The 25,771-nt window shown below is 38.6% G+C and overlaps 1 protein-coding gene across 2 annotated transcripts in view; it reads left to right on the top strand.

Annotated features, from left to right (window-relative positions):
- KCNB2 (potassium voltage-gated channel subfamily B member 2) overlaps window positions 1–25,771 on the top strand; it is a 393,199-nt gene that overhangs the window by 14,492 nt on the left and 352,936 nt on the right. For both annotated transcript variants that reach the window (XM_059901363.1, XM_059901362.1), the window contains one exon: window positions 12,040–12,710. In XM_059901363.1, coding sequence (XP_059757346.1) covers window positions 12,132–12,710 — 579 coding nt within the window. In that variant the 5' untranslated portion in view covers window positions 12,040–12,131. The remainder of the gene's footprint in view (window positions 1–12,039; window positions 12,711–25,771) is intronic.

Below are 25,771 nucleotides of genomic sequence, written 5' to 3'. Positions count from 1 at the left end.
TAGATGTAATAGATACTCAGTAAATATTGTTGAATGAATTAATTAAATAATGAATTAATTAAATAATTCATCAAATTAATTAATTTATTTAAGACCTCAAAGAGCTTTCGATATTCCAAATGGTGACTAAGGCTATAGCTCCCATACAATAAATGAAGATTGTATTCTACAAAGCCCCATGAATTAAGACATCTTCATTACCTCTCTCTTCCTTTACATCAGTATGTTTAAATCAGGTAGGAAGCTTTAATTAGGTGTCAAATAAATATTTAAGTACACAGTATTGCCTGAGCCTACACAACACATGCTAAAAGCACAAATCCAAAATTTTCTGTAATATTCGTTGCAGTAATCCTATGGGTTCCTTGAGAGCAAGGGTGCCTTTACCCAATTTTGTACCCCCTGCACTCAATATATACTAATAGCCAAGTAACACATTGTTTTGGAAGGAAGGAGGGTAATGAGAAAGGAATCATGGATCTAAGTCAGTATGTGTTATTTACAGCTTACGATCTCTTTCCATTCAGACCATTATTGGAATAGTAGAAATTACAGATTTATGTGGTAGTCAGGAATCATTAATAATTAGGTTCAACTCATCAGTATTTATAGGTTTAACTGGGTGTGAAATAGCTAGATGGCTCCTGCTTCACATTTTTTCTCTTCCATCATTCTAATTTTATGTTTATTTCTGAAGCCCTGAGGTAGCAAGGTCTAGTGGAAAGAATATGGATTCAGGAACAAGAGACTTGGCTTCTCATCCTGATGTGGAATGGACCCTGGGAAGATCATTTAAACCTACCAGTGTTGCCCTTCCAAAGACTGAATTTTATATGTTTAACATTTAAAAAATATTTTTAAAGCATCTATCTTGACTGTAGATCTCAAATACTACAGCTAGTAGCATTACTTTTGAAAGCCACACACTAAAATTTATGTTTAGTTTTGAAAATTTAGAACTGCAGAAACAGTTGCCAACCCTACCATCTCTATCCAAAAGAAAATTATTCCATTTAATATATTTTATACATGCCACCTGTCTAGGCCAAGGGATAGACATAGTGTTACAGGAATTATTTGAAAAATTATTTCATTCTTTCCTTCTCTATCATGCTAAAAAGATTGCTCAATATTGGTCTCATATTTCTATTTATTTATCGTTCTAAGGCATCCAGAATCATGCCATTCAAGGAGAATCCCCAGGGTCTTAGAAGGTTAAGAACATGGGCTTTGAGTTAAGATATTGCTTCACTGGTATCCTGGAATGAGCACGTACTGGTTATGTCATCTTGAGCAAGGCACTTACCTTTCTGAACCTCAATTTCTTTATCTGTAAATCAAAGATGATAATACCCACCCCAAGGTGATTGAGAATTAATGAGAATTCTCATTATGAGAATTAAGTGGAATAAGTACAGTGGCTGCATATAATAATCACTCAATATGTGGAAAGTGATAAAAATGATAATTATTAACCAAAGTCACAAAGCAAATGAGATCATAACTTTGGCTGTCCTTCAGCTACAAGTCCAAGAATATCCCTACCTTCTAGGAAATACAATTTCTACTTATGGACATTTTGATCTTAAGCTGAAACAAAATCCAAATGGCAAATCTGAAACCCATAGCTATTGCTATTTTACACTGACTTCCTATTTTATTATAATCCTGACTACATAAGCCTTGCAAAGGTGAAAAAGAATGTTTTGAATATCACCATCACTAAAACCAATATAATTAGTTTTTTTTCTTTAAGAAAAAAAGAATAGAATAACATTAAAGAAGAACTGAAAAGCGGGGGAAAATCCATAATTTCACCATCCTTAACCACACTGCTTCTTTCAATGAAAACAATGGCTTGCCCTTATTTCTGAATATATCCACCCTTGGCTCAGGTCACTTTCCCTATTATACTGTTGCAACCATAATTTTTATGATTTTTCCACACTGTGTTTCACATTATTTATTTCAAGACTGTATCATCTGGTACAAATCACATGAACTCAGGGCTTCAGTCAGTCCATCTGTGGTCCCTAATTTTCACATTTTTATTTTAGAAATTGTTGGTGGAATATAATGAGCTGATTTTCTTTGTCATCAAATGCTTTGATATTTTCTTATCAAATTGTGCTAAATTATATTATTAGCAGTAAATTTAGCATCCTAAGATTCATAGATGCTAGTAGGTCGTCTCGTCCATCTGCCTTAACATTCTTACCATTAATTATTTATTATCCTTGTAGCTCCCTAGCATTTTCTACAACAGAGACACATGGTAGATTGAGAAAGTGGGCAGGGGCCTGGGGAGGAATATTTATAAAGTGCCATACACAGATGGGTGCTTAATAAATGCTGTTTAATGATCCTCACTGATGACAAGGGCAGATGGAAAACATTATTCATATAAGGGATATGGCGATGGATGTTTATAGTTCAGTGAACCTCTTCCCTTTTCTACTTAATGCACAGGGGGAAAAAAATCAAGCATAAAATTACTTGTGACACGTTCTTATTTTTAAAATTAGATCCATTAATGAAGGATACCATTGATTTGTTAGAAATTGGTTTTTTTTTTCATGCTGGAAACTAGAACACATCATTTTGAATATGCACAGTCAGGAAAAGAGGGAAGGGTACCAATGGATGTGGCTACACTGAGGATCCTAAAGTGAGTTTGCACAGTCGTCTGCTCTGAGTCTAAAGATATGGTCACCTATACATTGTGATTTGAATACATTGGGAAAGTTTCTGCCTTTCACCTTATTTTCCCAATCCAAATACTGCTCTGCTTGTATTTCCATTACTGTAGGCTCATTCCTTTGATTAACCTTTGCCCCCCTCTTATAGTCTTCACATGACAATATTTTATATCACTTAGAAAGAGAAAAGATCATCATTGAAGGGTATAAGCTCATCTTTTGAAAAAAAGTTTAGACTCTAACTTTGATACTTTCTTTTCTTTTCTTTGTCCTTTTATTAGTAGCAATTCTATCATAATGGCTTTTCTGGCTCGAATACTTTTCCTAGGAGTGAGTATAAGCTGAGGAATTGAAAATTCACTTTTGCCAAATTTTAAACTTAAGAAATGGACAAGAGTGAACTTTTTTCTTGTTCTTCATCTATCCAGTGGAATATGTAGATGAGGTCACACAGAAATCTCATAGAACCAAGAAATTTCAGAGATAGAAGGTACCTTGGAGACAGTCTTGTCCATTTCTCAGTAGAACAGGCGGTCACCTGGGGTCTGCCTGAATATTACCAGGCCCAGGAGTGCCTTGAGGAAGCAAATTCCACTTTGGGGCAGCAGTAATTATTAGAGAGTCTTACTTGTTTATCACTTGTTCCTTACATAGCTCCAGAAAATCTAGCTCTTATTTTGAGCCCAGGCCTTATTAAAATAAGCAAATAAGGGCCGGTAGAACGTCTAAACAAATTGGAAATCACCATGATTAACTGGTATTGGATGATGTTAGCCAAAACTTGTGGCTGAAAAAAGGATAGTAGTGCTTTGAAATTCATTAGTCACTCATTCATTCATTCTTTTGGGTAGTCCACAAACGTTTGGTAAGCACTTGCATCCCAAAGATACAAATATGGATGAGCGATGTTCATCACTTTTAAGAACTCACAGCCAAGAAGGTATTTTCATTTAAAGCTCACATGGCACCTTCTTCTTCTCTTTTGCAGCTTTTATCAGCTTTGTAGTTAGCTGCTTCTGTATGTTTGTCTGTAGCATGTTTATCTACCTCCACTAGAATATAAGTTCCATGGTGTCACCTCAAGCAGAGTAAAGATTCATAAATATTTGCTAAATGAATGGATAAGACAGAATTCTAAGTGAATAGTTATGATACAATGAGAAAAGCATTAAAATAAAACAAACTTTTAACCCAGCATGGCAGAAGAGATGAATTCTCCCTAAACAAGATATTTGTTCTTGACCTTGAATAACGAGTAAGAGTTTATCAGATGGAGAATTTGGAGAAGAGCTTTTCATACATGAAAGTCATGTTGGGTTTGGGGAGTGGCAGGTAATATGAGGTAGCTGCAAGGAGAGGAAAATGATTGTTAAATAAATGTTAAATAAAGTGATTATTGACTTTTTCATTCACATAATATTTATTATGTGTCTACTGTATGCCAGGCACCTGGGATACAATGATAAATAAAATCAGACTTGATCCTGCCCACAAGGAACTTGGTTTAGTGGAGAGGATAGGTATTAATCAAATAATCAAAATACTCATCCCAACAAACTTAAAACTCCTGTTGTGAAGTGCTCCAGGTAAAGGTACCTGATTATATATAAGTTCTTAGAATAGGAGGATGACTGTATATTCAAGGAAGTCAGGTGGTATTGACTAAGATGTGATCCTTGAGTTAATATCTGAAGGGGACGGGGGTAGAAAATAGAAGATGTGCAAATTCCCTGTTGCAGAAGGCGAATGGCACGTGTAAAGAAATGAAAGCAAAAGTTAGAACAGAGACACAGGGAGAGGGAGGAAGGTACTGAACCGCAGAGATAAGTAGAGGACAGACCTTGCAGTCTTTGTATTGTTCTGTGTCTATCCTGAGACTAGAAGCATGGAAGCGTGTTCTACTAGAGATGGCCCGGATCTGCCACTGTTAGGGCTGCAGCGTGCAGAACCGACTGCAGGGGTCCAGAGCCGAAGGAGGTAGTTATCCTAAACACCGGCCCTAGGGAAGCAAAGCCAAGGGAAGAACGATTCTGTGAAGTGCATCTGTCTTCAGAAGAAAACAGTCTAGTTGCCTAACTGCAGTGATTACCCTCTAAAGAAACGAGCTATGTAGAAGAGATAACACGCCTCAACTTAGTGTCATTTGAGTCCAGTGTTTTGACATGGGTGTAGACAAAGAAACAAAAGGTTTTTAAAACTTCCACTAGAAGGTGAAAAGCAAAGAATAACGAGCTGGGGTGTAATGGAAAGAGACTTACGTAGGCATCTGCAGATCTGGGTTCTGGTCCAAGTTCAGCAACTACCAGAGAGAGGTCAGCCAAGTCACGTGACCTTGTTGGATCTCAGTTTTGAAAGCTGTAAATAGGGAAATTGGACCAGATCATATCCAAGCTCCCTTCTGCCACATACTCTGATTCCCATCTCCAAACATGGGGGTATCTAAAGCACGGTATACGTTTAAGTCATAGAAAGTAACCTCAAATCTGACTCAGTATTGGAGCTTTTAATAAAAGCTCCATTGCCTACAGTGTGTTTGGTTGTGGAGAAGTAAGGGACCAGAATGTAGTTGAAAAGTGTATTTTTACTATGAAACAGAGCCCAATTGAGAAACATCCCTTGGCAAGAATCTTACTGCTAAACATTCCAGACCAACCATTGCATGGTCTAAAATTTAATTTTATTGGAAGAAACCTTAAAAAAAATGTTCAAATCCTATCCAAGCTTCATGAACATTTTTTTTACTTGGTTTCATAGAGGCTAAATCTAACTTATGCCACACACCGAGATGGAATATGAAATTGAAGTCAGTCACCCAAATAGAAGGTTGTATCATTCACAGAGAACCCCAGGTAGCGACTGAAGTTTGTGATTTCTTTTATCAGGATATTACAGGGTGGCCCAGCCTCATTTCCCATTCCTTTCAGTGGCGCCAATAGTTTCTCTGTTTGTTGCCTCTTTTATTTTTCTCATCGCCTTTCATCTTAATTCATCCCCTGCACTCCACTGTGACTCTGGGAAGACTTCTGCAAAAGGAGACATTTAAAAGAACATGTCTTGGGCCCCAACATAAAGGGCACTTTTACCGTCATAATAGAAAATCTTCCACCAGCTGAATGGCTGAATGCTCATATGAAGTCTGAGCCTTTTTTGGTGGGTTTTGAAACAGACTGAAAATTTTAAGCCACAACTATACCTTGCAGTTTATAAAAGGTCTAAGATGCAATATAACATTAGTATTATGTTTTTCAGCATAGAGAAGGATTTTTCATGAGCTATGTCTTATAAAAGGCCATTTTTCTAAAGGCAAACCTAGTGTTTTACTCTCTAATTATAGCAAATGTATATATAGGAGCTAATTCTTTAAATAGTTCTCTCTTCTGGTGAAGAAAATTCATATTATGTGTCTAAATAAAATAGTTTATTTATAAATTTGGTTAGTTGGAGACATTGATGATATGGAAAGATGCTCATATTACATATTCTACTTATTACTTGTCTTTTCTCCTTCTTACTGCAACACAATGCTTCCTTTGACCACTGAAAGCAAAGCTTTTAGGATTTTGTTTGAGTGTATCTAAAAAAAGCATCGGGTATACCAAGGATAAAAGTCCTGGATTTTTTTTAAACTAAGGAGTAAATAGTTATGCTAAAATCGAGGAACCTATTGATGTTAGCAGCCTTTGATTGCAGAAAAGAAATGCTACTTCCACTTTTCTGAGGACAAAGACAGTGTTTCAGTTATTACTAGAACTTGACGTATTAAAAAAACAATAAACAGTATAAATTCATTAGTATTTCTGGCCAAGTTCTAAAGTACTTCAGTAGGTTTGTTGAATTTCTTAGGATAGCTGAAGGTTTCCAGGACCTTACTTTAAAATAAATCTGATTTGTTTTTCACTAGTTATAAATTTATTCTTTTTCTTTAGTAAATTCTGGAGGTGCTTTTTAAAATTTAGTGAGTACTAATTTTTTTTAAGCACTGATTACATTTCAGCTAACTGTTATGGCGCCTTTCTCTCCAGATAGCTACTGCAAATAATCTTTGCGACTCTCTGAAACAGATATAGCTGTTCCAAAAACATGCATTTACTACTTAATACCATACATGAAGATATAAGAAAATGCCTTAGAGCTATACATAGAGTGATTTAGACTTACAGGTCTAGGAGCTGCTTGTTTGCAAGTGTGTGCTCAGCCCGTACCAGCAACACAGAAAGGAAATGGTAAACATCACTTAGGTCTTTAGAAAGATTTGCTTTTCATATTCACAGAATCGCACATGGGACTTATCCTGCCTTGCTACACTAAGGAAGTATCAAGTATATGACATAATGGTAGTATTTTTGAGACTACAGTAAAAAAAAAAAAAAAAAATCCCCCCCCACTCCCCTGCCTCAGACCTGGAGTCTCAAGCAGTAATTATGATGCCATGATCAGAAAGTTGTGTTTTGTCAGGTTGAGCCCTGAATGGGTGGCAGCATAATTCCACGCTGCTGGTGGAGCCTGGTGCAGCTGTGCAAAATGAGAATGTTTGTTGTTGTTTATTTTATTTTTTTATTAATTAATATTTGGCTGTGTTGGTTCTTCGTTTCTGTGCGAGGGCTTTCTCTAGTTGCAGCAAGCGGGGACCACTCTTCATCACGGTGCGCGGGCCTCTCTCTATCGTGGCCCCCTCTCTATCGCGGCCCCTCTTGTTGCGGAGCACAGGCTCCAGATGCGCAGGCTCAGTAATTGTGGCTCACGGGCCTAGTTGCTCCGCGGCATGTGGGATCTTCCCAGACCAGGGCTTGAACCCGTGTCCCCTGCATTGGCCGGCAGACTCTCAACCACTGCACCACCAGAGAAGCCCTGTTGTTGTTTATTGTTTCAAGAGTCACTTTTTTTCTCTAACAGACTGATGAAGGGATGTTTAGTACATTTGCAACTGGTCGACTGACTGTTGCAAGCTTGACTTTGAATTGATTGAATGAGGTGAAATAAGCCAGCAAACAGCCCAAAGAAAAGATTCACTGAGATTCTGCCCTTGACATAAAAATGTGTGTTCAGCTTATATCTATTTGTGTATATAAATTCTACACAGTTGTATAACATCTCCACAGTTTAAACATGGAATTATTACATTTTATATTAAACGTATACACTAAATTGAATTACATGATTGATTCTCATGGGATAAAATTATTATGGTAGACAACATTTCACTTATAAAACTAAACGTGAGAAAACAGCATCATATCCTCTTTAATTACTAAAATTAAAAACAAAAATTTTGCAAGCTCTCAAGAGTGGCAAGACACAGTAAACGGACAGATTCATTGCTAGAAATAAAATTAACATGGCAGAAAGGAACAGATTAAAAATGGAAAGTTAAAAACACTAAATAAAATGAATGAAACTTTTATGATGTTCTGAATGCAGTCTGTTTCAAGCCCTCATAAATATTAAAGGGCTCTTGAAATGAAATATGAAAACCACCTTTTCTTAAGAAACCAGACATGAAAAAATGTCTTCATGGAATCTGAGGCACTATGTTATGTTTATTTCTATCTAAAGTTAGGATGGTGATTGGAGAGGAAGGGTGGCAATGGCCACAGAATCATAGTGAGAGGAAAAAAATTAACCAAGTGTCATAGGAAATGAAAGAATTGTAGGCATGGAAATGCCATGGTTTGATGCATGAAGAAACTGAAGTCCAACCAGAAAGGTGAGGGGGATGCAGGAGGGCAGCCCAACTAGACCCGGGGGTCGTGAGCCTGAGAGCAGAGCCCCTTTTGCAATCTCATACAACCTCCCATAAAAAGCAACTTGGTTTAGATGTTTTTCGCTTCTTCTGGAGAGAAATGTGGTATTTTCAGCTCAGGAGGTTTTCTTATTAAGGATGTAGAAAACTTCACAAAGTATGTACAAGTTTGAAAAGATAGAGTTTGTTTTTGTGGTTGGTTAAGAGGCTGTGAGGATAGAAAGATCTAGGGAACGGGATAGGAAGAGAGGGAGACGAACCGAAGAGAGATAAGTTGGGGGTGGGGAAATAGAGATGGGAAAATGAGAGAGAAAAAATACAGAGGAAGAGAGAGCAGGAACAAGGGTGGGCGGACGGGCAGGCAGGTAGACAGAAAGGCTCAGCGCGTTTCTAAGGCACTGCTGAGCAGGGCTTGACCTGAATTACAGGCTTACAATCGTGACCACTTGTGTTCTACGACTATTCTGAAAGGCTGATTAACTCTGAACACTAGTTACAGCTCTTCAACTGCTCGAGAACTTACACCTTTGAGTCTCTGCTCTTTACCAGGTCACAGGCAGAATATTCTGCCCAGGGAGAATAAAAAATTTTTAATCACAGTAACAATAATCAGAGCAGATCATCTGTAAGTCTTTAAGAAAATAAAATCAACAGGTTACATTCACTCATGCTAAATTTCTCTACCCCTGCTTTGAAGAGAGGGCATTGAATTTCAGGCTGTCTTTTATTGTGGGGTTTGTAATCAACACTGAATTTCTTATAATAGAAAGTTCTTGATTAGTAAAGAAGATACTTTGAAATTTAAGTCTTATGACCTCTCTTCACTTGAGACACATACTCTACAAAAAGGGGAATTCACTGTAGGTCATGAGTGTGAAATTATTTGAAATAAATGGTGACCTACTGGTAACTATGACAGAGCATTTATGCTTTTAGTAATGGCTTTTGCAAGAAAGGAAGTCACACTAAGCCCTTGACCTTAAACATGAGATGTTTGTACTGCATTGGAGTTTGCTCTCAGTCTTTCTGGAAAACCTCTTATATGATACCATAATCAGTTCAAAGACCATCTCGCTTCTTCACATTAGTATAAGTCATGATATTCTACAAAGAATGAATTCATTTTATGTTTATGTGTAGCCAAATTAAAAATGGATTAGCTTTCCTGCTTATTATTCATATGGACTATTCACATAATCTATATGGATGGCTGAGATATCATTGCACCTGAAACCAAGTAATTTGATGGAGAACAGACATTCCGATTCACCACTCGAATTGCCCATCTCTAATATTTTCAGTTGTTTTGCCCGATCCTAATAGTATTACTGTGCCCTCTCTTGCATGCTGTATGTGGGGTGTGTGTATGTGTGTGTGTGTGTGTGTGTGTTGTCCATTGCCATCTGAATACAAAATTTCGACGTGGGCATCAGTGGCATCAAAGTTACATGCTCTTACCCGTTACAAATACAGTGCTCGGTAGAGAAAAACTGGGACCAATGATTCCTGGCCTTATAGGCTTAAAATCCATTAGAGGGGACTGAACGTATGTATAAGGGAAAAAAATTTAAATGCTAGCATTTATTTAATAGACATCAGTATAGCTTTTAATCATAGCTTTTGTGCAGTTGATTGGAAGCTAAACTTAAAGGAGAAATGTGAGTTTTCTTATTCTATTCAGATATACCTCCCTGTAGTGAGCACTTCACATAAACTATCTCGTTTAATTGTCATAACACTGCCTATAAAGTAGATACTGTTATCCTCATTTTGTAGATTAAGAAATTGAGGCTTAGAGAATTTAAGATACTTGCCCAAATTATTGTAATTCTCCTTTATTGTAAAAATAGGCATTTTTATCATCTGCAATGAGAGCGTATATGTATATGCTTTAAATATCTCTGTAACTATGTAGTTGAAAAAACTCCCATTTCAAGTATATTTCTTAGCCGTATTTGAAATAGTTCTTATATATTCCAGCTACATTTTTTTCATAAATTTGATTTATTTTCATTTGAGAGAATACTTGGCTTCCAGGTGGAGAAATAAATTTAACTTACAGGAGTGGAGAAACCAAAGACATGCCGAAATTGGTGTGTATCTTAAAAGAGAATTCTAATTATAAGGACCTCTTAAATCTAAAAGCTTTTCCCTTTGGTATAAGCCACTGACTGTGTGAAACATGGTGTTTTACATTGAAAGCGGTATTTGGGATGAATTGCTTGAAGCACCATGGTTTTCTGCAAAAACATTATAGGGGAAGATCAAATAAGAAGATGCTTACTGCTGCAGATCAGAAGAATAGATCAATAAGAGGGAATGTTAGAGCAGTCATGTTTTAAAGAATTAGTACACAGGAGAAAAGAGCTGTGGGTCAAAGAATATAAACACACACACACATTCTGACATATCTTATGTACACACAAACATATATACACATAACATGTAAACATAGATGCATTTTGGGCAAGTGATCCAAATGACTCCATTTATGCATTTTTCTGGCCATATACATTATCCCCATGAGATCTTTTGTCAGCTGTCTTGTGGAAAACAATTAAAGAACTGACTATTTAACATTTATCAGACCCTCACAATATATAAGCGCTGTGCTCAGTGATAAAGATATAACAGAGAAGATAGCCTTTGTCTTCAAGGGCTCCCAGCATCCTTGGGAAAGGTGTTATTGCAGTGATATGAGGAAATAGAAGAGACATTCACAGAGGTTCATGATCCTAGAGGAGATGTATTATGGAGGGCTTTCTAGAGGAAGTGATATCTGAGCTGAGTCTTGAAGAGCAAGCCACAGTTAGTCAAAGGGAAATGGGAAAGGTGGAGGCCCTTCCAGGACAGCATGAACGAAGGCCAGGAGCTTGAAACAAACAGTGTGTATGGTCTGGGGCTGCTGGAATATGGTGATGAGGGAGGAATGAGAGGTGAAGGTGGAGAGATAGGTCAGATCTAGTAGGGCATGGTAAGGTCAAATGTGTTTCTTAGATCATTCTAGTAGCTGTGTGGAGAATGGTTTTTGTGTAGATAAAACCAGAGCTCAGGATCCAGTTTCAGGTGCTACTGTAGAAACGTAGGCAAGAGATGCTGAGGGTTTGAATCAGCATCATGGTTCGGTGGTAACCAGGACTGGGTAATGGGGGTGGAGGGCTTACGCAGTGTTTAGGAGGTGCAGTTGGTTAAGACCTGGTGCTTATTTGCATGTGGACAGATGCATCAGGATTTCTCAGAGTTTTAGCTTGGATGTGGAGGTGTGGTCAATTTAATTTAAGGTGCCTGTGTTTTATCTGGGAAGAGTTGATCAGCACAGGGGTAGTTTAGGCTAGAGCTTGAGAAAGAGGTCTCTGGTGACAAATTTGGGAGCTGTCAACCTATAGGTGTATAAAATTGAATACAGAGCTGCTTCTGCATAGTACATTGTGTTGTCTTTTCCTCCTTATACCTGAAAGCAAAGATGTACACCTCCATCGAGAGACGGTAATTAATATTATACCTCCAGGTTATGCACGAACAACAGAGTGAGCCCATAGAATAGGAAATGCTTTAGGAAAAATGCAAGTAACCAAAGGGTTTGTGGTTGCTTTCTTCCAGGTGCATCCGTGGAAATGCCTGCCGCGCAGGGATATTGCTTGAGTTGACCTTCCCGCGGCTCATTCTTTTGAGGACCCTTTGTTCAGTCCAAAATGGCAGAGAAGGCACCCCCTGGCTTAAACAGGAAGACATCAAGGTCGACACTTTCTCTTCCACCGGAACCGGTGGACATCATTAGGAGTAAAACGTGCTCCCGTAGAGTGAAAATCAACGTGGGGGGCCTCAACCACGAGGTCCTGTGGAGAACGTTGGACCGGCTGCCCAGGACCCGCCTGGGGAAGCTCCGCGACTGTAACACGCACGAGAGCCTCCTGGAGGTGTGCGACGACTACAACCTGAACGAGAACGAGTATTTCTTCGATCGGCACCCTGGAGCCTTCACTTCCATTTTAAATTTCTACCGGACAGGGAAGCTCCACATGATGGAAGAAATGTGCGCTCTCTCTTTCGGCCAAGAGCTTGATTACTGGGGGATCGATGAGATCTACTTAGAATCCTGCTGCCAAGCCAGGTATCATCAAAAGAAGGAGCAGATGAACGAAGAGCTGCGGCGGGAGGCGGAGACCATGCGGGAGCGGGAGGGAGAAGAGTTTGATAACACGTGCTGCCCTGAAAAGAGGAAGAAACTGTGGGACCTGCTGGAGAAGCCCAACTCGTCCGTGGCTGCAAAGGTACGAAAAGCAGAGCGTTGCTTTCCTGTGCGCCGTCCGAAAAGGTGGTACCTGTATTCTAGAGAGTGTGGTTTTCTTCGTTTAAGATGTTTGGGTAAGAGAACACAGGATGGCTGTGCAGGGAGACATCCTTTCCAAGATCTTACGGAGTCAAGTCGAGTTATTCTTCCTGTTAAGGCATACGATGGCATTACTCTTTCCTGTTATTATGATGTAGGCATAGACTAAGGCAGCAGGGCGATGAAGAGTTCAGGTCACCCTGGCGCTGTGTGGGGTTGGTGACTTGGAGGCTGAGGAGAGAGCACAGCTCAGATCCATCGGGCGTGGTGTCTTGCAGAAAGGCCTGGGCTCCATCCCAAAGAGGAGCCAGGTGCTGTCGTTGAAGGTGGAGGAGGTGCCTCCTGGCCTGGTTCTCTGGAGGTGCTGGGGAGACTGGAGAGCGTGGTCCGGTGTAGCTCAGTTGGCTTGGGGCTCCACACACGAGGAAGGAGCTGCCTTACGAAGCAGTGTAGGTATGAATCAATGTCAGCGTGCCTCCATTGACCTCCCCATGTGAGGTCTACTCTGACAGTGATGTTTCTGTCTGTTGGTGTATAAATGCGTCCACAACTGAGGTATTCCCGTATCTCAGAGTTCGTAGAGTGTTTGCTGAACATGAAGGTCAATTCATATTTTTCCGCTGGGCCTGCATACATCTAAATCTCAGAGTAAAATTTTTGGCCACTAATTTCAGTATTTAATTCAATGGTGTGACTCTGTTTATCTACTTTGATTTAGAGCTTTGAGGGTTAGTGCAAACTGATTTTCATCTCATATATTTAGTTCTTTATTTCAGTATGAATTATAAGAAAAAAGCCAAAAGAGTCATCTTTAGCTGCAGAAGCGCAGTATTGATACTTCATGCAGATTAGGTGAAAATGGAATATGCAGTAGAGAAAAGAGTGTGTTATCCTATAAATTCTTTGGATTACTTACTGGTTTTTTTCAATTGTCTTTTCTTATAAACAGTAAAGATTACAGAAATATAATTGATTCTCTGTGCTTTTTGACTGGAAATTAAAATTCTCCGTGATAGTCTACACCATATAAATGTTGTAAATAACCGGCTGAATGCAGACGATCATAAAGCTGCTTCTTGCACCGATTGATATTTCTAGTTTTGCATCTTTTGACTTCTAAAGGCATTTTACTTTCTTGCCAGGATGTGGAACTAAATGGAATAAAATGTTATTTCTGCTGTATGAAATGAGGAAATGCACATTTTGTGGCAAATGAAATATTTCAATTAGGTCTTTTTGTTGTTATGAATAATTGTTTACTTTTGTTTCATCTGTAAGAAAGAGAGAGATGTGGGATTTGGTTGAGAAAGGTTACTGCTCTTTCCAATGTCAAGTGTTTAAGTTACACATTTGAGTTACTACTAAAAATATGGAGTGAATTTTGAAGCGGAATAAGATAAACCCTGGATTTAAGGGAGTGTTTTGGGTGTCAGATGAACTCTTTCGAGCTTTTAGGCAACTGAGGAATAAATCATTGTACCACCAGATGTTCCAGAGAGAGGTAACCAAATATGTAAAAATAACAGCTAAATCCAAGAAAATTTGAAAGGTTCATGTGATTTATTTGCTGATAACATTATTAACACATACCTAAAATTAAGTGTTGTTACAGAAAAAATTTCAAACATGTACATATTTTTTTCTGAAGAATTTCTGCTAAGGATGGAAAAAGGTCAATAATCTCATTTCCCAGATGAGGGAGTTCATTTAATCTCTAAATTTTAGACACAGGGCCATGTCTTTTTTTTTTTTTAACACCTTTATTGGAGTATAATTGCTTTACAATGGTGTGTTAGTTTCTGCTGTTTAACAAAGTGAATCAGCTATATGTATACATATATCCCCATATCCCCTCCCTCTTGCATCTGCCTCCCACCCTCCCTATCCCACCCCTCTAGGTGGTCACAAAGCATCGAGCTGATCTCCCTGTGCTATGCGGCTGCTTCCCACTAGCTATCTCTTTTACACTTGGTAGCGTATATATGTCAATGCTACTCTCTCACTTCGTCCCAGCTTACCCTTCCCCCTCCGCATGTCCTCAAGTCCATTCTCTACGTCTGCATCTTTATTCCTGTCCTGCCCCTAGGTTCATCAGAACCATTTTTTTTTTTTAGATTCCATGTATATGCATTAGCATACAGTATTTGTTTTTCTCTTTCTGACTTACTTCACTCTGTATGACAGACTCTAGGTCCATCCACCTCACTACAAATAACTCAATTTCATTTCTTTTTATGGCTGAGTAATATTCCATTGTATATATGTGCCACATCTTCTTTATCCATTCATCTGTCGATGGACACTTAGGTTGCTTCCATGTCCTGGCTATTGTAAATAGAGCTGCAGTGCAGAGCCACGTCTTGATCTCTAAGAAGGTGATGTTGATAATGGCCTATTGTCTGTAATACTCCACTATATACCCCTGTACATCAGACAGAGTATTTAAATTTGCTTCAGATTATGTATGCAAATTATGTATGTACAGATAAGATATCTACCTACAAACTATACCCAGCAGCCAAGGACCTTGGTTTTGGAAACTTTTATGTAGTTATAAATAATAAATTTGGTTCCGAATTATTAATCAAGCTAAGGGAATCTCTGCTAACCTAAGCAGATTCTCTACTAAGTTTCCATAAAGGATTTGTGTTTGTTTGTTTAAGTGTCTACATTTCCCTCTCTGTTTGAATGGGAAAATATTATGTAAATTCTTTACATTTGATTACATGGTAGTTAAGTGAAAACATTGTTCATTTGCCTGAGGTTTGGAGCCTTTTAAAAATAGCTCTGTGTGATGCCTTATGTAAACCACTACCTTTCCTGTACTCTTCTCAAGTCATGTAACTTGTTATTTTTCGAGAATAATTATTGGTGTGGGGAGTGCTAATGCTATGTGTGTGTGAATAGTATTTTTACAACTTAGGAAAAGTTCATTTTGTCAAAGCTTCAGTTGGATGGTACTCTAACCCTCACTGTATTATGGGTACATCAGGATCCTGCTTGTGCTGTGAAACTCTTGTGTAGGAATGCTTGGAATCTTATGTGTTTTTTCTCACTTGCTTGGGAGGTAAGATATCTTTGGAGGAAAGTATCTGTTTACCTTGCCTTTTCAGTTATCGCTTATTCAGTAATAATTGGTAGTTCAGTTGAATGTATATAGATTGTTCTTTGTGTGCTGTACACATTAGACTAGACGTGTAGAAACATATTCCCTTCTCTCCAGAATTTAAAAAATACTCTCTTAGCTTAAACAGGGGTTTCATATACTTGAAAATACTTGGTTTTTTTCTCTTTTGGTTTTTCTGTATTTTATAATTTATAATAGTTCTGTCATAAAATATAAATGTTGTGAGATTACTTGCCAGATCCCTAGCATAGCAGAAAACTTTGACCTTTTCTATCAAATATTCCACAGTAAGTTAAAATATCTATTCACTGACATGGACTAAATGCTCAGTAATCTATTAAGTAATAATTGTTCAGCCCATGCTAGGTGTATCCACTGTGATATATAAAATTATTGCAAGGCCCACTGATCTGTCATACCATCTCTGGGTATGACCCTGGCAATAGCAATTCAGCTCTTATCAAACATGCTCCTTGGTGTCATTTCTATTAATGGAACTTTCTAGTATATTAATAACTGAAAAAAAATGCCAAATAGAGTTTAAAAGTGTGATATATTTAAAATGTCTCTGTTTAACAAATTAACATTTTTATACATTCACAGAGTACCATGCAATACAATTGTACTTTTCACAAAATGGTAACAGGACTAAGAGATGCTGGTAGTTTTCTGGGGTGTGGTGTGATCTAGTAATGGGACCTGAGTTTATGTCTGTGGGATGGACTTTGTTTTTCAGTCCTCTGTATCTAGTGACTGTGTATTTTCCCTCACCTGGAGATAATGTACAAAGTGTACATTAGAGGCTATTTGTGAATGTGGGCCCAGCTAAATGGGCCTGGGGAATGGCTGGGACAAATCTCCAGTTTGCCATGACATGGAATTGCAGGCTCTGGGATGCCTGACGTAGGAACATGCAAGGGGAGGAGAACATGCACGGGCTTAACTGGCTGCCAATTTCCTGCGCAGTTATTTGGAATTAGACTTGATCCGGTACCTCTTCCAGCCCAGGACAATTTAGTCAGCCTCTGAATTGGAAACATTTTCCTCTTTTCTTTGGCCTTTTCCCAAAGGAATTGCAGTAGCTATTCCCCTTTAGATACTGCATACGGCGCCTCGGGTCTAAGAGGTGTTTGAAAGTGTTTATGTAAGGGAAATGTGTTCTGCGGCAGGAGGGCTTATCAGCCTTTTGGATGAAAAATGACCAGGAAGAAGCACAGCCCACCTGAGAGCTGAATGGAACTAGACTCAGTACCCTACAGCGCCCTCACTAGGATATCTGAGGAAGGTCAAGAGCAAAGTCAGCGGGTCTTCAGGCAAACCCTGTTAGGAATGGCTGAGCCCAGGAGGCAAGCCTCAGTCCAGCAAGTAAGTGGACGTGGTGTGCAGGACAGTGCTGGCCAACAGGCCAACCCCAGGGGTCTGGTCAGGAAACCAGACTGTAAGCAGCCCTTACTTGAAAAGGGCAGTATAAGGCGAAATCTGCAGAAGGACATACCTGATCATCTGAGCCAGTACAGCTACAGGTACAGAGCGCCACCCAGCAGCCCTGTTGGGTAGGGTCCAGGGTCGATGGGGGCCACTGCTGATTATCTGCTTCCCTCTCCAATTTCCCCATTTATCCACAGCTGTCACTTATTTAAGGGGTACATTTTTTCCCATTCTCTTCTTCTCCTCTCTTTCCCCACCGCCCTTTTCTCTCTCCGTCTCTCATCCTCAGGAAAATGGAAAGGATGATTGATTAGAGAATTATTAACTTTCTTCAGTAATGACCCACTAAGGAGAAAAATTAAGCTACATTTAAATTCTCCCTAAAGAAAGAAACTGCATATGAAGGAATACAATTTTTTGTCAGGTTAGGGTGGATCTTGAAGGGCTACAAACTATTGAAATACCTAAGATTTTTTTCACCCCCTCCCCACAAGAACCAATTTTCTCCTCTTGGCAATGACACTGAAAATGCATAGAATGGAGGGAAGGAGGTGACCGTGTTTCCTGCATCGGCTCGTGAGCTCCAAGGCATCCACAAGGCCACCATCGCTGGCAAGGTGCAGCACAGCCCTTAGAGCAGGCATGAGAAGGGTCCCAAGACCTCAGTCCTCCTTGGATCAAGAGGGAAGCTGGTGAGGGTGGACGTCTGTCCCTGGAGCTCCAGGTCTCTGAGGAGCCAGAGACCAAAGTCATGAGTTTCCTAGGGGATGATGCCTATTCATTGACCTTCGATGGTAGCCTTGAGAACCGCACTCTCTCTTCTGACGGAATTAAGAGTGTGGGCCTTTCAAGTCACGGAAACAGTAGAAAGAAAATAAATCCAAATAAAACAAAACTCCTGTGTACTCATCAAGAGGAAGAGAATGCTTAACATTCTGATTCTGTTTCTAGTATATGGATCAGTTATTCTCATGCTTTGAATGAAAAAAAGGAAGGTATGAGAACAGAGCCATAATTGATTTACTTTTCAGTCCAACAACAGAATTTTCACATGTTGTGCGTAAATATACACACACACACGTAGTATATATATATATAGACATATATACACACATATATATGTAGTGTATATATGTCTATATATATATAGTCAAGTGGAACAACTCTGTCCATACAAAACCCTCAGTTTAGCTTTCTGATGACTTTCTTAGTGATTAACAATAACAGTAGCCATCAAAACCATGAATGGGCCCCCCCAAAGTAAACAATGCCATGTGAGTACACTCAGAAATCTCCCTACATTGGGGCCTCTCTGGGGACTGAGCGGTACTCCAGTTCTTACCTCGGATTGCCAATGGCCTAATTAGTGTGCCAGCCCTGCTGTTTCTGTGTTGAATGCTTACTGTTTTCGCTTCTTGGCCTTTCCTTTCTGTATCCCCACTGCACAGATTAGGTTTTGGTGCTTTTCCGATAACAGGGCACAAGGGCTCAGAGGTGCTCACAGGAGGTAACTTAGCAGAACTTGGCCAGTTTGTGGAGGATTCACTTGGAGATATATTTTTCCTTTTTAAAATAGGAAACCTGCAGATGAACAGGTTGAAAGCCTTGAAGAAATTAGGTATAAGAAAATAAAACAGATAAGATAGAAAATAACATTGGGTTTTGATGAAAATGTCTCAACTATTCCATTGTTTGGCTCCAGTGGTCCTATTTCTAGATCCGTGCTTCTTTGCTTTCCCCAAAAAACTGCCTTGAAAATGTACCACTCTCTGCCCTTTTGGCCTCATTTGATCAGGAAGAGAAGGCTGAGAAAAGGAAGAAATTGATAAAATGTTTACGTCCCATGTCCTTTTACAGAGTGCCAGAAGTCGTGGTTTTGCTGAAAATACCCCAGTTAAAGTTATTAGACTTTTGTCCTAGTCTAATTATTTATAACATCTCCTTTCACTCTTAAAAAGTGCCCCAGTTTGGACAATAAACTGTATGATCACCTTACATGTGAATATTTTTAAAAAAGAAATTACCCATGAATCATGTACTTTTCATTTCCTTTTTGCTTGTTGGTTACATCTGAAGAGGGCCAGCCTTAATTTTCAAGCAATTTTTTCATCTCTTCTGAAAAATCATTGGTTTCTATTAATATTAAAAAAAGACATTCAGATTTCTTTCAAGCTTGAGTTTCAAACCTCAGTAAGTAATTATCATTTTCAAAGAAAAAAAAAAACCTAGGGACTTCTTTCTACATTATCTAATGTTATCACAAAACAGAGTACATTGGCAGTATTTAAATATTCTGGTTTTGAAAATCCATGTACCCTGCTTTGGTTATTAACAGATTTGTTTTCTTTCAAGTGAGAGACTTTATAAAGTGACGGATGTACTATTTTAGGTAAGCATAAGTATTATGAATGTTTAACACTCTCCGCTTTGGAAGGCTCTAGAAGGGTTTGAATAATGTTTTAGATTAAGTGTTCATATCTGAGCTTTATCTCCCATTTTAAAAAAAGAAGCAAAACAAATACTTTCCAAATGCGAAGAGTTTATAAGAAAGTTCCCATGGTGCCTATGCCTTGACCTCAGAGAGCTTGCCCATACTTTATCTTTTAAGCATTTACGCTGTCTAGTGGAACTTGGCCCTGAAAGTTTCATCTAATAAGTGTATGAAAGTACAGTCTGTAACTGCTTTGATTACTCAAGGAGATGGGTAGTCTCTGCCTCATCCGTATGGATTTATATTGTTACTATTTAACTTTTCCCCCAGCATGTTAGGGTATTCAGAGTATCTATCAATTAGTGCTGTGATAGGGTACAGATAGAGCAGTTCGTTGCATTGGAACTGAACATGGGAAGATGCTACTTTGAATGTCATTGATCTTTCCCCTTTTACTAGCATTGTTATATTTGACAAAAATAATTTGTCGTATAGAATGAAAAGAAATAACCTCTTTCCAAAGAACTTGTTAATATAAGGTTGTTTATTATGGAATGTCAAATTAGCCAATTTTTATTGAATAGTTAAGTATTGCATATAAAATATTGAACATTTATTGAATATTAAATATTGCTTAAATCGAATCATCAAAAAGAAAAAACATCCATTTATTTTTAACTCCTCTACACTTCCACCTTGTTCCACAAGAGGAAGCTCACTAGAAATACATATGCTAAGAATTCAAATAAAATAACAGAAAAAGAATTAAAAGCAAAAAATAGAACTAGAAGAAATATGTTTTAAATTGTCCCAGTAACACTAGGGAATGCTTCATTTTCTGCAAAATGTTTTGCATAATTTTAATTAAAAAAATGACAGTCTTAAACTTTAATAATAGAGTTGAAATTCATAAACAAAATTTGTGTGATTAGAAAAATTTGCCCGTCTGTTCTTAGAGAACCTTGTTTAGTGACTCAAGGTAAGATCCATTCTTAACACTGAGACTCTGTCTGTATACTCATGTGAATTGACCATTCTGACTGATAAGAAAGATATTTTCAAAATAATAAAGTTGATTCTAGATCAATTACTGGAATAAAAATTCCCTTTTGATCAAAATATGATTACATAGGGAAAAATAAACCCAGCTGCTAATGTACAATTCATGAATTAACCGTAGATTACAATAGATTTTTTTGATTTGGGCATTGATTTAGCATTGGTGGTTTTATTCTTTTTGAAACTAACCCTAGAGTTCCATGACTTTCGATAACCTTTAATGTGCCGAGGCATAAGTCTGAATTCTGTATAATGTAAGGTTGGTCTGAGGCAACTAGTGACTTTGATAGTGAGCTTAGCCGGCCACTTGGCACTGTTAATCTCTCCCAATCTGTTTTTTTCCTCTGATTGTCATATATACTAACTCTTACTAAGTTCCCATATTTTATAGAGAAGATCATATGGTATCGCAGAGATTCATACAGGACACATCCTTCATTTAAAATATCCTATTTAAATATTCTAAGAGTGATACAAGCTTTTAAGGCAGCAGTCAGCCTGGAAATTATTCTTGCCCACCGATAGCCTGGGTGGTCATTAAAACCCTTCCTGCCTCTGCAGTGGAGCTGAGAAGGATAAAGGAGTTCCCAGGTCATGGTCGCCAGCGTGTTCCACGAAGCATGTGGGCATTGGAGACAAACTGTACTTCCTGTATCTGTAACATTGTAGTTGAAGATAACTTTATAGTTTACAATCAGAACTTTGAAGAACTTCAGGAGATGGAGACTTCTCTGCAGTTGCTGTGTCAGCTTTGATACACAGGCATAACCAATCTAGAATAAAGCAGCTAGACATAGATCAGCTGGGAACAGAGAACTATAGTGACAGGCAGTGGAAAAGTGGGAGAGGAAGATGTTTGCTCTCATCCCTCTAAAACTTTTGCAGGAGGCACTGAAAGCTGACATCAGAACTCTGTCAGACTCTGCACCTGTGTATTATTTATTTGCAGCTGTGTATACATCTGTGTTTAAGTTAACTCCTTAGCTAGTGCAGAAAATGAATGGATTTTTTTTCCCTCTTAAATCATCCCCTTTAATGTCTTTATAAAACTTTAAATGAAACAACTCTGGATATTACTAAGGACTGGTACCTGAAGTAGATCGATCCAGCTGGTGTTTGTGGTCAAGTTTCCGTGTCTAGGGTGGGCAAACCAGGTAGCAGCAGCCTTTACCTAGTGGTACCTGAACTAGGTCTGTTCTTGAGAGTGTGTGTGTGTGTGTGTGTGTGTGTGTGTGTGTGAGAGAGAGAGAGAGAGAGAGAGAGAGAAAGTTACTCATATACACTGCCACCTCTCCATTAGAGCATATTATATAATAAAAAACCACCTGCACAAAAATGCAGTGAACTTCAACCTGTATTTGGTAACTTAGGGTAGGTGTAACTTGTCATCCAAATAAGACAGCTCATTCAGAATATAAAGTTTTATGATAACCTGATTGGGCATGAAGTCCATGGAAAGTGTTCTAATGGTCCAAGAATAGCAGGCAGAAGTATTTCCATCACTGTCCCAGGATTTTGTTTCAGGATGCTAGAGGTCATTGCCACCCTGGATTTCATGCTTTTACTTATGTCTTGTTGAGTCACTCTCAACACAAGTGTTGAATGCTACTTTAAATAGCTCTCAAGCCTACGCCACAGCAGTGCCAAGGACAGCCAAGTAATCCCAGCGCGGCGCCGAATGGGGTTGCTTGATTGGAGCATCCTTCACTGCAGGCCAACCTCAGGATATTTGCATATGAATGAAAGATCTTCCAACCTTCTGATCATTGTTTTATTTCGAATTAATATAAAACCTAGAGTGTGGTTGTGGATATTGATGTGCAGTTGTCTTACCTGGTGTCATCTAAATTAAATCCACAGCCAAATGTGTTCCTCAAATTAGTTTTTTTTTTAAACATTCATATTTTAGTTTATATCTTAGAGTTACCACTAAGACTCTGGCAACATTTTGTATAGGACTATCTAACTTATACATTGGTATCCAAACATGTCCTTTCAGCCAGACTCTGGTTGAATTGGAAAATAAATTAATGCCACTATCTATGAAGTGTAGCAACAGATTTGTGCTATGATAAATTAAATGTATTTCATTAAATCAATGGAAAATTTCACTTTGGGAAACTAGCAGAGACCTGCATAATATCTTTAAGGTAAGCATCCTGTTCTATTTCAGTGCAGTTTTTAGCTTAAAGGCAGAAAAATATTGATAGACAGTCTTGTTTTTCAAAAGGTGATAATTTGCTGTGCTATAGTTGGAATGAACTACCTATGCAATGAAAGAAAATATGAAACAGTAAGCTAGAATCTAGGATAACATGAATTTGCTCTTACATATTTGCTATGTAAAAAAGCTAGCACATTTTATTATATTTCTTAAATGAATTCTGCAGGTGTGAAAATTACTGTATGTTATAAGTAAAGTAATTGCATTATGCGTAATATTAAAATTCAAAGCAAAGGTCTGTTTTAAGCACTGGTATTTATTTTTCAAACGCTTGCTCATGAGCCATTATAAATATTTTAAATTGCATGGCGTGTTTACAAAGTGCTAATCACCTACACTTCTTTTTTCAAAGTTTTGTGTATAGATTATGCATGAGACAGCTTAAAGGGGAGCAAACTGTTTTGATAGGCATATTTTAACATTGTATCGGGTATGTTTACGTGCTCAAAAAAAAGAAATGTTATATTACTTTGGGTTCTGAAAAAATTGCTTTGGGTTCTGTGTTTCACTGTCTTTGTTAAGTTATCCGGCAAATGCCAAAGTGTTGATGAACTTTTCTACCCTGTTGCCCTTCGAGGCATACATCTGAAACTGAGTCTGAAGATCAGGTGACAGTCTCTGCCATTTATCAGACATTCTGACCTGGCTGTGATGGGGTGGCCACGGTGTAATTTTAGTTCAGAAAAAGATTCTCCAAGGTGCCGTATTGCCACCAGTGGGTACTTTGAAAATATCCAAATGCCTTTCTTATTGCAGCTCAGCCACATGAAGAAATGCCTTTATTACTTCCTTCCAGCTCTTATTTCCTCTCTGAGGAGGCTCACCTTCCTCTCGTCCTCTTTGCTACCTACCTGCTTCTCAGCCCCTTTACCTGGGTCAGCACTTCCACACGAATACAGAAGAAACCGTGTCCCCCTGCCCACTCCATATACAGCCCTGCAGGTCCCCTCCAGAGTCCTGCTCATCAACGCTTGTTTTGGTCACACCTTATTGAACAACTATTGGTTTCCATTTAACTTCCTTGGCTCCATCTGGATTTCACGTTTGTCTTTAGCCTGGCTCTACATCTTTTCATGAGATGATGTCTACCAGATTTCAGTGAAATTGGATGTAGTGAAGAGTCCAGATGAGAGAAGGTAGAGCAACCTAAAAAATCCAGACTTCATTTTGTCTTTAATTTATAAACAGGCATTTGTGTTCCTTTATCCTAAAGCATCAGAGCCTGAGAGTAGGTAGACTTTTTTCTTCTCGACTCTTTAAAAGCAGTGTCTAAATAGTACTTTTTCTCTGTTTGAGAGAATCTGATTCTTCACCCACCCTATGCCCTCTCTTAATCCATGAGCTCTGCCTGTGCAAATGAAGCTGGTTTTTCTTTCCACTCCCTCATAATAGTTGTCGCTATCTGCAGAGCTTTCTGTTTTGAGTAGAAATTTTACTCTGGGGAAAGAGACTGTAGTTAATTGATACCTGCTACAGTCACAGATGCTTTTCACAAGGCTATATTATCTTCTGTTTTCAAAGTCCTCTGTGAGGTCTAGCTATAACTTCCTAATATCATCAGTGTTCCTGCTACCCTTTTACTCTGTCTCTTATCCTGAGCCATTTTTTTTCTAACTATATTGCTACGTTCACAACCTGGAAAAAATGAACCTCATTCCCTGAAGTCCAGAGTCATGACATGGAGACCACATTTTCTAGTCCCTTCAGTAATTTGGATGACCTTCCTGAAAGGGCAGGAGGGAAAGAATTCGTATTGGGTGTCTGTTGTGTGTCATGCACTGAACTTGGGGATTTTTCACATTGACCGCTTACAACAGAGGTCGGCAAATGTTTTCTGTAAAGGGCCAGATAGTAAATCTTTTCAGCTTGGGAGGCCATACAGTCTCTGTCACAACTACTCAACTCTTTCTAGTGTGAAAGCAGCCAGACAACACGTAAAGAAATGGGTGTATCTGGGTTCCAATAAAACTTGACAGCGGGCTGGATTTGGCCCATGGGCCATGGTTTGCCTACCGCTACTGTATATCAATGCCTTGAAAAGACATCATAATCCCATTATACAGTTAAGAGGGCTGAAACCCAGAAATATAAAATTTGTGTCTCTTGTCCCTCACCAAGTGGCACATTGGGATCTGTATCCCTTCTGTCGGAAACCTGGCTTTCCCATAGTTCTTCTTTCTGTCCAGTTGTATTTATCATTCCTTTCTCATCATTATCCAGTGTTCTTGTCACTGCCCAAGAGTCATTGAAGACTTTGGTTTATGACCAAAAATCATCCTCCTACTGTACCCCTTGGGTGTCACGCAGGACAACTACCCATCATTCAGTTCCAGCTTAAATTTTCCCCATCTTGAGCTCACTTAGCACAGGGAGGAGACTACCTTTGGAATCTTGAATGCTGATTACAACCACGGAGCCTTCCTTTTCCCACTAAATGTATACTTGGTCCCTACTGCAAGCTCCATCGCCTTTACTTATCCCATTCTTTTTCTTTTAAAAAAATTTTTATTTTATTATTTTATTTTACTTTTATTTTATTTTTTCCTACTCCATTGGGACCACTGGATCCACTGCCATGGTCCAGGCCTTGATCATCTCTTACTTGGATTGTGGCTATGTCACTAACTGGACTTTCTCACTTCATTTTCCCCCCAGTTCTCACCTATTCTTCATGTAGCCAACAGAATTACCTTTAAAAAACATGCCTCTGATTGGGTCAGTTCTGAACTCTAA

Source organism: Balaenoptera ricei, chromosome 17 (assembly GCF_028023285.1).
Source record: "Balaenoptera ricei isolate mBalRic1 chromosome 17, mBalRic1.hap2, whole genome shotgun sequence".
In the NCBI taxonomy this organism is placed as follows: Eukaryota; Metazoa; Chordata; class Mammalia; order Artiodactyla; family Balaenopteridae; genus Balaenoptera; species Balaenoptera ricei.
The sequence above is the reverse complement of the archived record's forward strand: the minus strand, read 5'-3'. Positions and strand labels throughout refer to the sequence as shown.